The sequence below is a fragment of the Muscardinus avellanarius genome, assembly GCF_963383645.1.
Source record: "Muscardinus avellanarius genome assembly, chromosome: 9".
NCBI lineage: Eukaryota > Metazoa > Chordata > Mammalia > Rodentia > Gliridae > Muscardinus > Muscardinus avellanarius.
In genome coordinates, this window is record NC_137795.1 from 33,935,607 (window position 1) to 33,955,765 (window position 20,159).

The following is a 20,159-nucleotide window of genomic DNA, read 5'->3' on the forward strand; positions in this document are numbered from 1 at the left end:
TACCTGGAAAAAAAAGTCTTACTCTTAGAAGATGATTATTACAAAAACGAACAGAAAGTCTATAATACAGAAAAATAAATTCAACAGCATGAACTGAACATCCAAGAGATTTGGGATAACTTTAAAAGAGAAAATCTAAGAATAATATGCATAGGAGAGGGTCTAGAAGCCAGAACCAAATGAATAGAAAACCTCTTCAGAGAACTAATATCTGGAGTAACACATTTCAATCTTAAAATAAAACTTCCAGTTAAGACTGCTCTACCCAGCAAAGACATCTTGTAAATCTGATGGTTAGCCAGGCATGGTGGTGCAAGCTTGTAATGCCAGCATTTGAGAGGCTGAGACAGGAGGATTACAGTTAGAGAACAGCCTCAGCTACTCCTTAGTGAGGTCTTTTGGAACTCAGTGAGACCCTGTTTTAAAATAAATAATAAAAAAATAGGTTAGAGGTGTAGCTTGGAGGTAGAATGCCCCTGGGTTCCATCCCCAGCACAGCAAAATAATAATAATAATAATAATAATAATAATAATAATAATAATAATATCTGATGGTTAAATGGTAAAACAAAAATCTTTCATGACAAACAGAAGTTGAAATAATTAATGTCTTCCAAATTGTCACTACAGGAAATACTCAAAGAAATAAATTATAAAAAGGAAATAAAAAATAAACAACAGACTGAAAGGAAATTTTCATCAAATGAACAACTAAGAAGAACAACTAAGTAAATAAGAACTCAAATGGAAAAGATAACTCAAAATGATAGGAATTAAAAATCATTTCTCAGCTGGGCATGGTGGCACACACTTGTAATCCCTGCACTTGGGATGTGGAAACAGGAGCATCGTGCAGGTTCAAAGCCAGCTGTGCTGGCTTAAGTGACCCTGTTTCCAAATAAAAAAGTATATAATAGGTCTGGGAGTGTAGCCTGGAGGTATAAGGCCTTCCAGAAACTCCAGTACCACCAAAAATAAAAGATCATTTCTCAGTAATTACACTGAATATCAATGACCTCAACTTCCCAATAAAAGGCATAAAGTGTAAAAATGGATTAAAAATCATAATCCATTTATATGCTATCTGCAAGAAACACACCTGGCAGGTAAAATATTCACAAACTAAAGGTGAAAGGCTGGAACAAGGTAACCCATGCAAATGGAACTCAAATACAAGCAAGGGTAGCAACTCTCATATCAGACAAAATAGAGCCAAAGCTTATCAAGAGACAAAGCAGGTCATTTTTACAGGTAAAAGGAACAATTCAACAAAAATATTTAATGATAGTGACCATTTTTGCTCTGAACATCAATGCCACTTTTATTAAAAAAATCTTTGTGACATTAAGTCTCATATGGGCACCAATACAATAATACTGGAGACTTCAATACTCCTCTCACAGCACTGGACTGATCTTCCAGACTAAAAATCAGAGATGATTCCTGAGACCTAAAGAATACCATAAACCAATTGGACTTACTAGATAAATACAGAATGTTTCATCCAACTACAGCTGATTATACATTCTGTGTGTGTGTGTGTGTGTGTGTGTGTGTGTGTGTGTGTGTGTGTGTTGCTGGGGATGGAATCCAGAGGCATTCTACCTCAGAGCTACACACCCAGTTCAACTTTTTTATTTTTTACTTTGAAACATGGTCACACTAAGTTGTGGAGGGCCTCACAAGTATCTGTGGCTGGCCATGAACCCAGATCCTCCTGTCTTAGCCTCCCAAATACTGGGATTACAAGAATACACCACCATGCCTGGCTTGAATACACATTATTTACGGATGCCCATGGAAGCTTCTCCAAAATATATCATATCTTAAGCCACAAAGCAAGTACTTGGAAATTTAAAAAATGTGGCAATATCTCGCATCTTTTCAGACCATAATGGAATATTAGAAATCAACATAAAAAGAACTAGAGAAATTACATAAGTACATCGAGATTGAATACCACACTGCTGAATGATGACTGGATCATAGAAGAAATAAGGGAGAAATAAAAAATCCTAGAAAAAATTAAAATTAAAATAGAGACACAATATATCAAAATCTGTGAAATGTAGAAAACTGCTCCAAGTCTAAAAAATATTGGCTTAAGGATTTATAGCTTTTTGCTTGATCTGGCAGAAAATTGCCTTTTTTGAGGGAACTGAAGACAGTAATCACAGTGCCTCCTCACTATCTATGCTATTTAATTGTTTTACTACACATTTTGCTTGCTTTGCTTAAGAGTGGAAGATCCTCCCAAGAAGGGAGCTGAAGATAGCAACCTCTGTTGCTCTTGCAAAACTGCCAGATAACTTCTTCTAAAGCATTCCTAATACAGTGTTCTATGTCTTCATCAAAATGATTCAATGATTAAATTAATTATTTAATGATCCAGCCTTAATTCTGTAAACCTGTCATAATAGGAAGATCTGAGTTTTGCTCAAGAAGTTTGTCTTTCTTGCCTTCTCCCCTCTCAACTCTTTGAGACTAGGAATAAAGTCACAAGAGCATTTTTTTTTTCATTGTGTCATCCTGAGCCCTGCTGATTCAGCACCAGACACTGGGACACTTTGAAGGCAAGAATAAGAGGAAAATTCATAGCATTGAATGGTCATATAAGAAGAAAAGAAATTCAAATAATCAACCTAATGGCACACCTCAAAGCGCTTGAGAAACAGGAACAGTCTAATTCCTAGGAAACAAAAACTTACTAAAATCAGAGCAGAAATCAAGGACGTAAAGAACAAAACAAAATAACAACAATAACAACAACAAAATCAACAAAACTAAAAGCTGATTTCCTGAAAAAAATAAACAAGGTAGGTAAACCACTAGGCAACATAACCAAAAGAAAGAACCCAAATTACTAATGCAAGAGACAATATAGTTGATATTACCACAGACAGCTTGGACATCCAGAGGATCATCAGAAAATATTCTGAAAAACTATACTCCACAAAATAGAAAACCTATAAAAATTGATAAATTTCTAGATACTTACAACCTTCCTAAATTTAACCAAGAAAATATAGAAAATTTAAACTGACAAATAGCAACCAAAGTGATTGAAATAGCAATAAAACACCTACCATCAAAGAAAAGCTCAGGTCTAGATGGTTTCCTAGCCTAATTTTATAAAACTTTTATAGGGGATCTAATCCCAATACTTCTCAGTCTATTCGATGAAATAGAGATGTGATTCTTCCGAATACAAGCTATGAAACCAATATCACCTTAACACCAAAACAGAATAAAGACAGCTAAAGAAAAACAAATTGCAGACCAATATAATTCATGAACTTAGACACAAAACTTCAGAACATTGAAAACCACAGCAAGAAATCATGCACCACACAAACAGAACTAAGGACCAAAATCACGTGATCATTTCAATAGATGCTGAAAACAGGTAGGATAGGAGAGGCAAAATGTTAGGAAGAAAGGAGATAAACTGGAAAGTAAAGGAAAAAATATAGTTTTAAAATCTAGAAACTTTATAATCCATAATGTCACCTTATAGTGTCTGCCTTTTTCTTAGACAAAAGCCCTTAATAGGCCACACTTTTAATCATAATGCCCTATTTTAATACCTGAACTCCCTGGATGCTTGACAAACAGGACCCCCCCGCCAATTCTCATCTTTTGTTGAGGCCAGGCAGCACTCAGCACCCACCAGTGACACGGCCAGAACCTGAAAATTCAAAAAAGGAGACCAAGCACCCCATGTCACCCTATCCCTGCCATGAATCTCAAGCCACCTTCTCTCAGGATCCCCTATAAAAGAAGGATTGTAAAAATCACAAGTGCCTCTCACACTCTTGAGGTGGCCCGAGTTCTACTTGATCATGTATCCCTACTTTTCCTAAATATAACCTCTGTCTTTGTGTCTGATTGGCACATGCTGAAATTCTTTTCTTCTTGAAAGCCAAGGACTTCAAGGTCCTGAGATGAAGTTCCAAAGAATTATTATGTTTCCCATGACAAAGTTTTGGTGCCCCAAATGGGCCTTTCAGGGACAATGACACTGGTAAATCTACTACATTTTTTTTATCCTTGTTTTAAATGGTGTGTGTGTGTGTGTGTGTGTGTGTGTGTGTGTGTGTGTGTAAAATTTCTGTTCATGACTTTCATGGATCCAAAGAGCATAAATTCAGTCTGTTCTATATGCCTTAGCTTCACATTTGGGTGGCAGGGTAAATTCTCCATGCTGTGCAGATTCACATAGCAGGAGGTTGGCAGCTTATACTGTCCTTAGAAGCCTGGCAAGAGTCTTTGAACTCAAAAGCCACAGAGGCGCTCACATATAGATTCTAATTATGCTTTCTTAGTTCTTCATGCTCATGCTGCATAAGAAAAGAAATGGGACTTTTCTCAGTAAAAAAATTCCCATCAAGCATGGTCCTGAAATTCTCTCTTTTGGAGGTGGTGTGGTTTCCAGTCCAGGTAGCAGTAGTGCCCTGCAGAGGACACCAAAAGGGCAATTCCTCCAGAATGCAGGGAAATGCACTAGCAGATAAAAATGCTAGGTAGGCAGTACATCAAGGCATTTCAGAAATGGCTCTAATCCCTCTTTCTCCAAACTTAAATACAAGCCCATTCTATATTGAAATTGAAAATGGATAATTCGCCGGGCGTGGTGGCGCACGCTTGTAATCCCTGCGCTTGGTAGGCAGAGACAGGAGGATCTCACAGATTTGAAGCCAGGCACGTGTGCTGGCTTAAGAGGCCCTGTTTCCAAATAAAAATACAAAATAGGTGTCTGGGAGTGTAGCCCGGAGGTAGAAGGGCTTCCAGGAACCCCAGTACCACAAAAAAAAAAAACAAAACAAAACAAAAAAAAAGAAAATGGATAATTCAGCATGGATATAAACTGACTGAAAATTGCTGATGGACTAGGGAAAGAGAACGTAAACTTATTACCTGAACCTAATCATTGGCAAATTATTAAAGCATTCTATGACTCATGCCATCTGAGAAGGGCACTGACCACTTTGGTTGTCTATGCCTTTGGAGGAAAAAGCCTCAAGACTACCATTTGAGAGGTCACAAGGGCTTGCCCCCTCTGCCTTTGTAATAACTGGGGGTGGGGGAAGCCAGGCCACTACCATTACTTAACCCAATACAACAATGGAGCATATTTTCTGGGGAAGACAAGAAAATGGGCTTTATACAGATGTTCATATGCCAAGGATATAAATATCTCCTGGCTTTTGCTGACACATTTTATAGGTGTGTAGAAGCATATCCTACCCAAATTAAAAAGTTCCAAGAAGTTATTGAGACATTATTAAAGGAAATTATTCCTAGACTCCCTAGGTCACTTCAAAGTGACAACGAACCTTTGTCACAAAGGTAACATAGGAGGTATCATGATGTCTGGGCATATCTTACTATCTGGCTCCTGGCAGCCCTAATTGTCAGGAAAGGTTGAGAGGGCTAACAAATCAAAACCACCTTGGGAAACTAAGCCATACGACCTCAAAGCCCTGGTTATACTTACTATCCATTGTTCAATTAAGGATTAAGATTGCTCCTAAAACTTCTCTTCAACTGAGTCCTTATGAAATGCTTCATGGAAGGCCTTTCCTAACCTCAGTTGCTGTCACTGACTCTAGAACACAAGAAATATGTAGTTAGTTTTACTCAAGACCTTCAAAAAAGGCTCACCCTTACATCAGATTCTCCTAAAATGGAAGGGTCCTATCGAAGTTTTTCTTAGCACCTCCACTATTAAACTACAGGGACACAATTCCTGGATTCCTTATGTCTAGAATTAAACCTGTCCCTCCTGAGACTTTTTTCATCAGGATTCTGATGAAGCTAGGAATAAATTAAAGACACTGATAAGACCTGTGATCACTATTCCTGTGAGCCTTTAGCCGATTATTACAAACCAACCAACCAACCAACCAACCAGCCAACCAACCAACCAGCCAACCAACCAACCAAGAAGACTAGGTTATGTTTATTCAGTCTAGAAACCATCAATTTATTTCTCTCCTAATTTCTGCATCATTGTTCCAGAAAAAGTTTTCTTTTCCTGGACTGGATACAACAATATGCCAGAGATTAAATAAAGATGCCTGTTGGATTTGTGGGCTATTACACACTTTCAGCTCATCTAAATTACCTTGATGGGTATACCCCCTTCAAGAAGATGATTGGTTAAAATTCCAAGAGCTCATGAAAGCATGACAAAATGAAAATACCATTTTAAAGCTTGCTACCAGACCTAATGTTTTCTAGTGGCCCATAAATGAGACTTTATATCAAAGAGGCCATGGAAAATTTCTCTAAATGAGACTATTATTTATATGTGGCATTTTGTTCAACCTAATTTATCCCAAATTGTAGAGACATCAAAAATAAAAAGTGATAGTGAAAAATATTTAATGATACTCTCAAATATGGGATGAAAATGTCTGGATGACACCCATTATAGGACAGCCTCTTTGCTGGAGTAAAAAAAAGTCTCAATTATTTGATTAATTCCACCCATAAACTGGGATGCATTAGTATAGATAATTGCAATTTTATGATTATATTAAAGTATACTGATTGGATTACCACGAATTAGAAGTTAAAGGCAGGAATAAGATGGACAACATCTAGTGACACCCAATGGCTATATGGCACCAACCACTGGCCATGGCTACCTCCAGGCTAAATAAGAAGGTATACATTGGGATATCCCTTGGTACCTGGATGTTAGACTAAAACTACTGAAGGTCCAGCCAATTTGCTAAACCTACAAAGTTGGTGGACAAGATGATTTTCACTGGTATGATCATTTGCTTTCTTTGTTACCAATATTGGGTTTGAAGATGTAATATGGTATATAGAATCCTTTAGTAAATTAGTAAATATATACAAAAGGCTTTAAATGACACAGCTGAGAGAAATTCACTAATAAATAATGAAATGCAAATTATGAGGAAGACTATCTTACATATATCCTTGATAATTCTGAAAATGTGCCTTCTATAAAGGTCTATAAGACTTTTGCTCCAAAATTAATAATATGTTGATTGTCTTAAGTTTCAGTGATGTAATTATGTCCTGGTTCTCTGGAACATCTTTATGGAGTATAATTCTCATTTTCTTGGCCAGTAGACTTTGTATTGGAATACTCTTCTGTTGTTTGAGTTATTGCTGTTGGGTTGATATTGCATGTTTATGCCTTATTTTCCAGAACATCAAAGGACAATGATTCTACAGCCAAATAACACTGGCCTTCCTATGTCTCTTTTAGACCAGTGAGGGCACAACTTCTGGTTCTCATGTAGGGAGAGCCTTCATCCCTTGTCAGTGTTGAAGCTTTGAAAGATGGACTTTGACCTTCATAAACTCTTACGATTAAGGGATTAAAGTCTCAAGGGGGAAATGAGGTAGGAGAAATAAAATGTTAGGTAGAGAGGACACAAACTGGGAAGAGAGGAAAAATATAGTTTTAAAATCTAAAAACTTCATAATCCTTAACGTCACTTTATAGGGTCTACTCTTTAAGTGAAAGCCCTTAATAGACCATACTTTTAATGAAAATGGTCTATCTTCACACCTGAACTTCTTTGGGTGCTTGGCAAGCCTAGGATCCTTAACAGAATTCATATCTTTTGCTGAGGCCAGGTATCACCCAGCACCCACCAATGAAATGGTGAGAACCCAAAGATTCAAAGAAAGGAGACCAGTTACCTCACATGGTTGGGAGTCCCTAACTACTTCCTCTCAGAGTTCCCTATAAAAGGGTTGTAAGGAAGCCAGGAGTGGTGGCGCACGCTTGTAATCCCAGCATTTGGGAGGCTGAGACCAGAGGAATGCAGTTTGCAGACAACCTCAGCTACTTAGTGAGGTCCTCCACAACTTAGTGAGACCCTGTTTCAAAATAAAGAATAAAAAAACAGGGCAGGGAATGTAGCTCAGAGGTCAAATGCCCCTGGATTCCATCCCCAGACAACCACCACCCCCACCCAAAAAAAAAAAAAAAAAAGGATTGTAAGGGTCTGTGAACATGTATCCCTTTTTCTAAAAAAATCTTTGTCTCTGACTGGCATGTGTAGAAATCCTTTTCTGACATAGAAACCAAGGACCCCAAAATCCTGAGGTGAGTTTCCCTTTCCTGAACCTGGATATTCCTCAGGACTCTCAATAGAAGTATTGTGTTTTCCATGACAAAGCCATTTAACAAGCTCCAATACCTATTCACTTTAAAAACAGAGAATCTCTCCTTCTATGAGGCCAGTATCACATTCATCCCCAAACCAAATAAAGATACCTCAAGAAAGGAAAACTACGGACCAATATCCTTAATGAACATAGATGCAAAAATTCTAAACAAAATACTAGCTATACGCATTCAAAACTATATCAAGAGAATAATACATCACGACCAAGTCGGTTTCATCCCAGAAAAACAAGGATGGTTCAACATACGCAAATCAATACATGTTATTCACCACATAAATAGAACCAAGAACAAAAACCACATCATCATAGCAATAGATGCTGAAAAAGCATTCAACAAAATCCAACACCCATTTATGTTAAAAACACTGCAAAAAATTGGGATAGAAGGAAAGTACTTCAACATCATCAAGGCAATATACTGCAAACCCAAAGCCAACATTATAGTGAATGGGGAAAAACTGCAAGAATTTCCGCTACAGTCAGTAACAAGACAAGGATGCCCACTATCACCACTCCTTTTCAATATAGTCCTTGAGACTCTTGCTGCAGCAATCAGACAAGAGAAGGAAATCAAAGGAATCCACATAGGAAGAGAGGAAGTAAAATTATCCTTATTCGCAGATGACATGATCCTTTATCTGGAAGACCCAAAGAACTCAACCAAAAGACTTCTGGAGCTGATTGACAAATTCAGCAAAGTCGCAGGTTACAAAATCAACCTAAAGAAATCAGTGGCCTTTCTCTATGCCAACAACGAATCCACAATGAAAGAAACAAAAACAACAATTCCATTCACTATAACCTCAAAACCAATAAAATACCTAGGAATAAACCTAACCCAAGATGTAAAAGACCTCTACAACAAAAACTATAAAACATTAAAGAAAGAAATTGAAGAAGACCTTGGAAGATGGAAAGATCTCCTGTGCTCATGGATAGGCAGAATAAATATCATCAAAATGGCCATTCTGCCAAAACTGATCTATAGGTTCAATGCAATTTTCATTAAAATACCAGTGACATTCTTCAGAGACCTAGAAAAATCAATCATGAACTTCATATGGAGAAAGAAAAGACCTAGAATAGCCAAAGCAATTCTCAATAACAAGAAACACGCAGGAGGCATTACAATCCCAGACTTCAAACTATACTATAGAGCAATAGTAGTAAAAACAGCATGGTACTGGCACAAAAACAGATATACTGACCAGTGGATTAGAATAGAAGATACAGAAACAAACCCACACATCTTTAGTCGATTAATCTTTGACAAAAGGGCCAAACACATACGCTGGAGAAAAGACAGCCTTTTCAACGAGTGGTGCTGGGAGAATTGGCTAACCATTTGTAAAAAGATGAATCTAAACCCCTATATCTCACCTAACACAGGAATCAACTCAAGATGGATCAAAGACTTAGAAATTAGACCTGAGACTGTGAAGTTAGTAGAGAAGAACATAGGTTCAACACTACAACATATTGGCACAGGCAGTAACTTTCTCAACAAAACCTCCAAAGCTCAGGAAATTAAAGCAAGAATAAACAAGTGGAATAACATCAAACTAAAAAGTTTCTTCTCATCAAAGGAAACTATCAATAACCTAAAGAGGAAGCCTACAGAATGGGAAAGGATCTTTACCAGCCACCATTCTGATAGGGGGCTAATATCCAGACTATACAAAGAGCTCAAAAGACTCTACACTAGCAAAACAAACAACCCAATCAAGAAATGGGCAAATGAACTAAATAGACACTTCACAAAAGAAGAGATACAAAGAGCCAATAGATACATGAAAAGATGTTCTTCATCACTGGCCATCAGGGAGATGCAAATCAAAACTACACTGAGATTCCAATCTAACCCCAGTCAGACTGGCAAGCATAAAGAAATCAAATAACAACAAATGCTGGAGAGGATGTGGGGAAAGAGGAACTCTTTTACACTGTTGGTGGGAATGCAAACTAGTTCAACCACTATGGAGATCTGTGTGGAGATTCCTAAGAAAGGTGGGAATAGATCCACCATATGATCCAGCTATACCACTCCTGGGTATCTTTCCAAAGGGGTTGAATTCAGAGAAATACAGCAACATATGCATACCTATGTTCATAGCAGCACAATTTGTAATAGCCAAAATATGGAACCAACCCAGATCACCATCAACAGATGAATGGATAGCAAAACTGTGGGAAATACACACAATGGAATTCTATTCAGCCATAAAGAAGAACAAAATTATATCATTTGCAAGAAGATGGAAAGCCCTGGAGAACATCATGTTAAGTGAGATCAGCCAAGCACAGAAGGAGAAGATACACATGTTTCCTCTAATATGCCCAAACTAGAAAACACAAAGGATACCAGTGGGACTCCAGATATTAGAGGGGAAATACTACCTAAGTTTTAATGGAAAGATAGGAGAGGAGAAAGGCCGATCTTGATTAATGAGGGTCTACACCTGAACATGTGTAAAATTATGAATAAGACATGTTTAACCTGGACAACCATTGGTGGGAGGGGGGAAGAGAAAACGGGGGCGGGGGGGAGAGGGCACCAAATATAGTGTAAATGTATACTATTTATGTTCAATAAAAAAAATTGTTTAAAAAAAAACCAGAGAATCAGAGTAGAAGGAACTGACCTCAACAACACAAAGGCAATATACAATAACCCACAGCCAGCATCATATTGAATGGGGAAAATTTATGAAAATTTTCTTTAAAATCAAGAACAAGAATGCCCTCTATCACCATTCTTTTCAACACAGTACTCAAGATTCTATCCAGAGGAATAAGGCAAGAGAAAGAAATCAAAAGAATAGAAATAGGAAAATAACTGAATTTATTTCTATTTACAGGTGACATGATCTTATAATTAGAAGACCCACTAAATCAAACCAAGACACTTTTAGAACTCATTAACAAATTCAGAAAAGTGTCTGGATACAAATAAATGTAAAAAAAATGGAAGCGTTTCTATACGCCTGCCATAAATCCACTAAAAAAGAAAACCAGAAAGTAATTCCATTCACAATAACCTCAAATACAATAAAACAGTAAGAAATAAATCTAACCAAGGAGATAAAATGCCTCTACAAAGGAAATTATAAAACACTAAAGAAAGAAGTTGAAGAAGATCTTAGAAAAAGAAGGATTTCTCATGCTCTTGTTACAGAGAACATGTTTTATATTCAGGTAGGTCATCTAGGGGCAAAACTGAATAAGAAGTTTATGAGTGACTGATTTAACACATATTTTAGACTGCCCTCATTTGGCATAGTTGTAATACTATACCATAGGTAATCGTTTCCTTTATATGGACCAGAAAGAATTTACATTAAAACATTATTCATATTTGGTGATTATTTTATTACCACATATTACTGTATACAATTTTATTTGATAATAAGAGCATTACATATCATACTTTAAACCAACCAACAAACAAAAACTATGTAGGCCATACAGAGGCAGTAACATTTTGAAGGACAGAGAAAAGTCATGAAAACTTTTTCCTAAAATTGATTAATACTGAAAAATGCTAGTTTGTGCATAGTAATGATTGAAAGATTCATAAAAATACACTGGAACTCTGCAAAACGTTTAGGTAGTATAAGAACAACCTAGTAAAGGAAAAATTCAAATCAGACATATCCATATCCAGAGAAAAGTATATCCCTTCACTATAGAAGTATATTAAGCATTCTTTCTTTGGCACTTAGCAATAGAGACAAAGGTATATTTGGTTTAATGTGACTTTATTATTCTTAGATAAATTTTAGTTGTTTTATATAGATACAATATACAAAAAATATACAATATTGCTTTAAAATTTTTAAAGTGTATAGTTGATTGTCATATTAACAATTTCAAAAACTTACATTTTAAACTTTACAATTCATCCAATAACATGAGGAAAAGACTAACAAAAATAGTTTATATAAAGACTTTTAATAAAAAGTTTAAACATTAAACTAGAATTATTAATCTAGACCACTGGTCTAAATCCTTAGTGATAACTCACATTGAGAACAAATTATGAAATGTTTAGACAAAAATTTTTTTACATTTAAAATAATCTGAAAGATTCAAAATTTTGGCTGAAAAACATAATTTGTCTTGCCTGAAACCATGTTTATATAAATTAACTTACTATGAAAATAAATGAAAAATATTGTATTTTAATACATCTCGGTTTGGGATTCAATCAGATCTCAAATAGTATAGGCAAAATGTGTCTGTACTTTTTAGATGTTAAAACAGAAAGAATGGCAGATGGTGGCATTTTTTTCCTTTAAAATACTTGAGGACAGTAGGTTGGTAGAGTGATTAATTTGTCTTTAGAACATGGGTTGTTATATCATAAGCACAACGTAATGTTTGAGAGCAAACAAACTGGGTATTATTTTCATAATACAAACTTAAAAGCAATTCAATTCATTACTTAACTTCTTAAAAAGATGCACTGATAAAATATGTAAAAGCCAAATTATTTGTGTGTACACGTAAGATATGGAATACTCTTAAATGAAAACCTGAAAATATTTTACAAATAACTTTGTTCATTATACCTATACAATGCACCATTCATTTCACTCAGTGTTTGCACTAAACACTGCTATCTTCAATCAAAACATTCCTCAAATATGAGAAAAACAAAGTTTCCACTGTTCTACAAGTGAAATTTATAAAGTCAATATAATATAACATAAAGGATAACAGAGGAGTTTTTAAAGACAATTTATACACATTGAAATGAGTGCTTTACTTAATTAAAAAGCTAGACATGAAGCTGCGTTCTCCTCATTGCAATTTACTTCTATTGTGTGTGTGGTATTGGGGGGTAGAACCCAGGGGCTTTCTAACTCTGGGCTGTACTCCCAGACTTATTTTATATATATATATATATATGTTATTTGAAAACAGGGTCTCACTAAGTTGCTGAGAGTCTCACTAAGAAGCTGAGGCTGGCTTTGAACCTGTGTGATCCTCCTATCTCAGCCTCCCATGTGGTGAGATTATAGGCATGTGCCACCACTCCTGGCTCTCATTGCAATTTAATAAACACAGTTGTATATTACAGCAGATTTTTTCACATTGCACAATACAAATATCATTGCGGATATTTTAATAAAGGTAAACAGTGGTATTTCTCTTTCTTTTGAAAACACTGTTGAAATATAAGTGCTACGGTCTTAATATGTATATAAAAATGTAGAAATAATTTGGAAAGATATGGAATTTTGAATTTTTTCAACATAAGGCACATAGAAACATTTAAAGCTTAGAAGCAACTAGAATATGTAGTAAATAATTATCATTTCAATCATTATTTGCCCTTTACCTGAAGTCAGAGGGTGAATAGTGCACTGAAAACATGCATAAATTCATAAAATGATTGGACTAAGGGAAACAAGTATTTGTGTGCAGAGAGAATGTTACAAATTTAAAAAAGAAAAAAGATATGTTTTAAATAAAATATGCAATCTACAGTGTAATGGGTAGGAAAAAATGTGAGGCACTTAGATTAACAGTGCAGGAGGAAAGCATTGAGATTATGTTTTTATGAAAGCACCAAACCTTTTAACATCGGAGATAAAAGCAGAGTCTAAAAATAGGAATAGCTGTTAAATTTGCAACTTTGTATTTAGTATACTAACGGGAATCAGGAAGTTTGAAACTCCAAGTATTTTACTTTTATTCTGACAGACATAATTTACATACAGAAAGTTTTCAGATTTAAAAAGTCTAAAGCTGCCCTGAATGAGTTCTGTGTGTTCTTTGGTGCTCCGTGATGGGAAATGAAGACGGCCCTCCCTTACTGTGTGGAGGCTGCATGCTGCCTATCTTAATGGCCATAATGTATAATGCAGACATTTACTTCTTAAACTTTTTTTTAAAGAACTAACGTTAAAAATTTTGTTTGGAATAACAGTGTGAACATGGTGCGTCAATGCCTCTAATGTGAACTTGATAACATCTAACCTGAACAGTTTATTATCCTGTGATCCTTTGAAAACTAATTTGATCCAAAACTCGAGGTGAAATTTGGGCTCGAAATTACAAGAATCCAGTGGGTGGCAAGTCAGGGAAAGGTCTAGCTTCTGAGGGATGATGAAGAGGCTGACGATGTGTGGCAGGCTGAGGGTTGTTTATGTCAGGTAGTTCAGTGGGATATGTTTCATTCAAAATTGTTCCATTCTGAAACTGAAAACAAAGATAGTAATGTACTTTATTAGTACAGATCTTCCAAGTGTCCTAAGCCATTTAATAACATATTAGTATATATCTAAAAAACATTCTCGATGTAAAATTTTGCATTCCTTTATTGCTTTTGAATTTTAATCTTTCAGTGAAGATATTTGAAGAACAAGTATGTAATAGTTACATATATAACCTTTTGTTTTATTCATTAATTTCACAAGAAAATTTGAAGATGATACTGATTGTCTCACTTCATATTTCCTTAAACAATTTCTTATTTGTAATATGCTTTTAAAGTGCTATCCCAATTATAGAATTGAGTGATCAAATAAAAATGCTATTTTCTTGTCTTCTTACATGGAAACTAGCCTAGTGTCAAGAACCTCCATTAAAAACGAGAAAGTGAAAAGATAAAGGAAGGAAAGAAGGACGTGGAGAAATATAGTTTTGATAGTTTTATAAATTATAGAACCCTGACAGTATAGGAGTGAAAGTTGTGGAAACTTTCAAACACTGTAATTATACCTTGAGTTACTTTAAATAAACTCTACTTTCTAAAGCCTTTGTAATGTTAGGCTTCACTAATCAAAACATTGATTATTTTGAAGATCTCTCAAAACATATATTTGACATATAGTAAAAATCACATATGTCTCTTCAAATGAGTGACAATTCTGTCAGGTCTTTAAATGAAAAGTAATATTGCTTGCTCAGGTAATATGGATTTTAAATGAAATTTTCTCATCATTCATGATACGATATATATTCAAACAACTACTCTCTTTTAACTATATTGCACAGAGTAGTGTCACAACAGAAACATAATGTGAGTCATACTCATAACTTTAATTTTCTAGTAGCCAAATTTGAAAAGGTAAAAAGAAACAAGTTAATTTAATACTTTAACATAATAAAGACAAAATTGATCATTTCAACATGAAATAAAAAGGACACAAAATGTTCAGACTCTTTTTTCAAGTTGAGGTTTAAAATGCACTGTGTATTTAACACTTACAATACATCTCAATTTGGACTAACTAAATTTAGAGTGCTCAATAGCCACATGTAACTAACTAGTGGCTACCCTGAAAGAGTTATGTAGGTCTATAGAATTATTGTTTACCACAAAAACGTTACATAAAGTAGCATGTGTAGGACACTATAAAGAACTCATGTGGTATGGGTTACTTTTTTAAGAATGCTGGGGAAAGGGGACACCCTACCTTAAAAGGATAAAATGGGGACTGGGAGCTTAACATACAAAATTGCAATCAGAGAATATTGAAGGGCCTAGGACTAGATTCCAGGGATAATCTAGGACAAAGGCATTCTAAGAGACCCCATTTACTTGTGATTTAACCCCACTTCAAACATGTATAAAACAACTGAGCTGTAAAGAAGTAATTTTTAAAATTTCAAATATACTTTAAGGAAGGTTTCAATTTTTAAAATGCCATATAATTTTTTAAAAAGACAAGAATGATGCTGGGCTTGGTGGCGCACGCTTGTAATCCCTGCGCTTGGGAGGCGGAGACAGGAGGATCGTGAGGATCGTGGAGGTTCGAAGCCAGCTGTGCTGGCTTAAGAGGACCTGTTTCCAAATTTAAAAAAAAGTATAAAAATAGGTCTGGGAGTGTAGCCCAGAGGTAGAAGGGTTTCCAGGAACCCCAGTACCACCAATAAAAAAGAAAGAAAGAAAAAGAAAGAAAGAAAGAAAGAAAGAAAGAAAGAAAGAAAGATCAACCAAACTGTATTATATAAATGGTAATAACTCTCCAATATACTCTATATATGGTACTTTAATAATTAATTTCACCTGGTAGTATATCTTACAGTAAGATCACATTCATTTTTCTCTGGTCTTTGATTTATTTCTCCTTCATGATTCAGATAAATGTGACATATAAGAAACATATGCAAAATTGAAGGCTTATAAAATGGTAGAATTAGATATACTATCTCCATAAATTCAAATAGATTAAAATCAATAACTGACGCACACACACAATTTTAACTCCTGTCTATTCATAAGGTAAGAAGAATTACCGAAAAGGCTTATTCAACTCTACAGGACGCTTACCTTGTTTAAGAAGGCCTGTTGGCCTGGAACTGCTGGACTGTACAGCATCTGGTCCACATGGGTGTGCTGAGGTTCTGGCTGGCACTGGTACATTGACATGGCCCCAGCGTAACACATCTGAGGAGTTACCATGGTGGGCTGTGGATTTACTCCGTGCTTTTGGTTTCCGGGAACTTGTAAACAAGTGACAAAGTCTTCTAAATTAGAAGTCGTAGGGTATAAGGAGGGTTCAAAATTGCCTACGGGAAAGTCTAACTGTGTACACTTAGACTGCTGGGGCAACATAGACTGGTTACAGGAAACAAAGTTCTGTGTGTAAGGCATAGTGTCAATCTCAGATTTGTAGGGAAACTCCTGGCTGGTCCTAGGCAAGTCTGAAAAGACACTGCACTGCTGTAGGTCTTGCTGAGGACAAGGACAAGGCACAGACTGCTCGGAGCTCCAGCTGGCCAACATGCCGTTCACTTGCATGTGTTTCATCTTCTGGCACAGCTGCTGCTGCTGAGGCTCCCCGGCTACTTGACTTTGGTGGTGCTGCAGCTGCTGCTGCTGTTCCAACTGCAGGTGTTCCTGTACCATACAGCTGGAGGTTGAAGCCACGGGCTGCTGCTGTTGGAAACCTGAGCCTGGGAATGAAGAATTATTTAAAGAATCTTGGACATACGTCAGGATTTCATCCGTTATGTCGATGTCTCTGAAGTCAACCTCACCAGAAGAGTCAGTTCTGAAAAATTCCTCATTCTGCATGCGTTTGATATCTTCAAAATCAATGCCGAGGTTTTTCATAATGCCGTACAATTCACTATTTTTATGATCTGTGTGGCCTCCAGAGACGGCTGGGTTCATTTCCTGAGCCTGTCCCATTTGCTCATGTTTCAGGATATTATCATTTCCCATTGGTGTGATACTGCCTTGCCAACTACTGCATTCACTTACAGATTCCTTAAACAAACTGCTCTCAAAAGCACTGGAAGCAGGATAGAGATAAATGGACTCATCTTGTTGAATCATGGCACCCAGGAGGGAACTGGGATGGAAAGAATCCTTGTTTGGGGTTGATGTGGTAGCACAATCTTTTCCACTGGTGCTGCTCTTAGTCCTTATTGGTAAGGGGTCCATTATGGGAGGAATAGGGCTGGTGACCTGATACAACACAGCTTCTCCAGTGGTGAACATAAAAGGCAGTGTCAGATTTCGCTTTCGCAAATGCTCCCTTCCTTCTTCATCTCTGCATTTGTGTACAAAAAGGTTTACATGTATTAGAAACAGTTTTATCATAAGCATCAGGAACAATATGTTAAAAAGAAGAAAAGCAAATAAAATATATACTTTTGAGTTTGAAAGCAGGGGATGTAGTTTATTATTTTAACCTAAATTAGTCTCATGGCTGGTGCTATATAATTGTTTCTTAGGAAAATATAATTAAATGATTTAGAATTTTCCCCAAACTTAATTAGTAGTTAATTCCATGCTTAAGTTATATTCCTAACCTGATATCCTGCAGAAAAAAACTGAATGTCAGCCGGGCGTGGTGACACAAGCTTGTAATCTCAGCTTTTGGGAGGCTGAGACAGGAGGATCACAGTTCACAGAAAGCCTCAGCTACTTAGTGAGAGACTAATAAATTAACGATTTATTTTTGGTTGAAGGAGAGAGCACATATTTGAATGACACATACATACCCATGCATGCATACTTTTCACACTCAAGTACTTATATGGGTATGTCTATACATTCATTTAGTATTATGTTCATGGGCTGGATGACTCAGTATTACAAATACTTAATTCTTCCCCAAATAATCTACAGTTTCAATGTAATTTCATTAGAAATTCTAGCATATATTTTGGTGAGAATTGACAATTAATTTCTAAAATGTATGCAAAAGTGTAAGTAGTAAAGAAGAGCAGAGGCAATTTTAAAGGAGAAACAACAAAACAAACTGAAGACATGCACTCAGATGTCAAAATATGTAATAAAGAGAGTAATTAAGACAATGTGATGATGTAAAATAGACAACTAGCTCAACGGTCTAGAAACAACCAGACGAAATCCTCTGACTGGCATCCAGTAGAGCGGGGAAAGGATGGCCTCTCAACAAACTGTCTTCTCACTAATTGGTACTGGTCCACTTGATACACATGAAGAAAAAACATCAATCTTCATCCTTACTCACCTCAAGCATTTTCAATGCAAATACTTGACAAAGGACTCATTTCTAGAACATATAAGAAACTTACAACTCTCCACTGGGCTTAAAGAACTTGTTCTAAAGGAAGCACTGTTTTATTCTCCTTTTATTTTACAATGGCACTAGCTTTTCAAATTTCCTTCCTAAAGTTAGAATATAACTTCAGAATTTTCTTTATTTTCTTTCAGCAGCTCTATATAGTCAGCTGCTCAATAGTCAGTTAATTCTATCTTTTCAATGTCTCTCACCTGTGCCTTCTTTTTTTTCCATACAATCAATTTGGATTTTCAGACTCAGTTGCCTTAGAACTTATTTTTAAGCTTTCATGTAAGAGGATTTATACACTAAATTGTTATCAAAAATGTGAAAACAGAAAATATTCTGTCTTTGTGCTTACGTTAGAGGTCTCTGGGTTGCAATGATATAGTCTGGTCTTCCATTTTTATAAACCAAACGTGCATTAGACTGCACCCACGTCCACCGATTGTGTTTTGCAAGAAGCCGGAAGACTGTCATACCACTTTCTCCGGTCTTAATCACTAAAATAAAATTTAAAAAGTTATCAAACTGCAAATTATTAAAGAAAATCTCTGAAACAAGGCCCCTCTGATATCTTTCTGGATACATTTATCACCAATTTTGATAAATAACTTGATAACTTTTAAAGGCAAAGAAAGTTCTTTAGAGTCTTTTTATTTTTATTTTAGATTCAGTGTAACATTTAAAATGTTACAAGGAAGACTAAGTACCAGTTGAAGGATTTTAGTAGCACACATGAAATACAAAAGGGTAGCTTGTGTGTGGAGGGGGAATAAATTGTTTTCATTTTAAATAGGTAACATTTTCCTATAGCTAAATATCTTATAATGTTAAATTTTAAATAAATTTTAATATATTATGCACTAATAATGATGCCACTAAAAAATTCTTAAGTAGAACTTGGCCCCGCCGGGCGTGGTGGCGCACGCTTGTAATCCCCGTGCTTGGGAGGCGGAGACAGGAGGATTGCGCTGGTTCGGAGCCAGCCCCGCTGGCTTAAGAGACCCTGTTTCCAAATAAAAAAATATAAAATAGGTCTGGGAGTGTAGCCCGTGGGAGTGTATCCCGGAGGTAGAAGGGCTTCCAGGAACCCCAGTACCACCAAAAAAAAAAAAAAAAAACTTGGCCCCAAATGGTTATTTTAATAGTAATTAAACCACATCTGGTAGCAGCTATAGAGAAGTTAATCAACATGAAGAATAGCTCTGGTTATTCAAAATGATATACTAAGAAGAAGTTTATTCAAAGAGTTTTCTTAAAAACATAACCTAGTGTAATAATTTGAAACATGTACTAAAGTATATGCCTTTTTTGAGATAAATTTATTACAACTTACTCCGGATATGGAATTCAGCACAATAAAGCATGTCAGCAGCATGAATAAATTGGTAGCCTGATCCTTTTGTGCATAGTTCCGTTTCAGTATATCCTAAAACAATTTGTCCTCTGTTTTGAAAAAATGAA

General features: G+C 35.9%; 1 protein-coding gene across 1 annotated transcript in view; it reads right to left on the minus strand.

The window, feature by feature from the left end:
* Window positions 1–14,241: 14,241 nt before the first annotated feature.
* The window catches only part of AHR (aryl hydrocarbon receptor), a gene marked incomplete at both ends in the record, with an annotated part of 38,500 nt that continues 32,582 nt past the window's right edge, over window positions 14,242–20,159 (minus strand). The window contains 4 exons of the mRNA XM_080700944.1: window positions 14,242–14,388; window positions 16,466–17,693; window positions 19,054–19,195; window positions 20,032–20,141. Of these exons, the coding sequence (XP_080557070.1) occupies window positions 14,242–14,388; window positions 16,466–17,693; window positions 19,054–19,195; window positions 20,032–20,141 (1,627 nt within the window). The remainder of the gene's footprint in view (window positions 14,389–16,465; window positions 17,694–19,053; window positions 19,196–20,031; window positions 20,142–20,159) is intronic.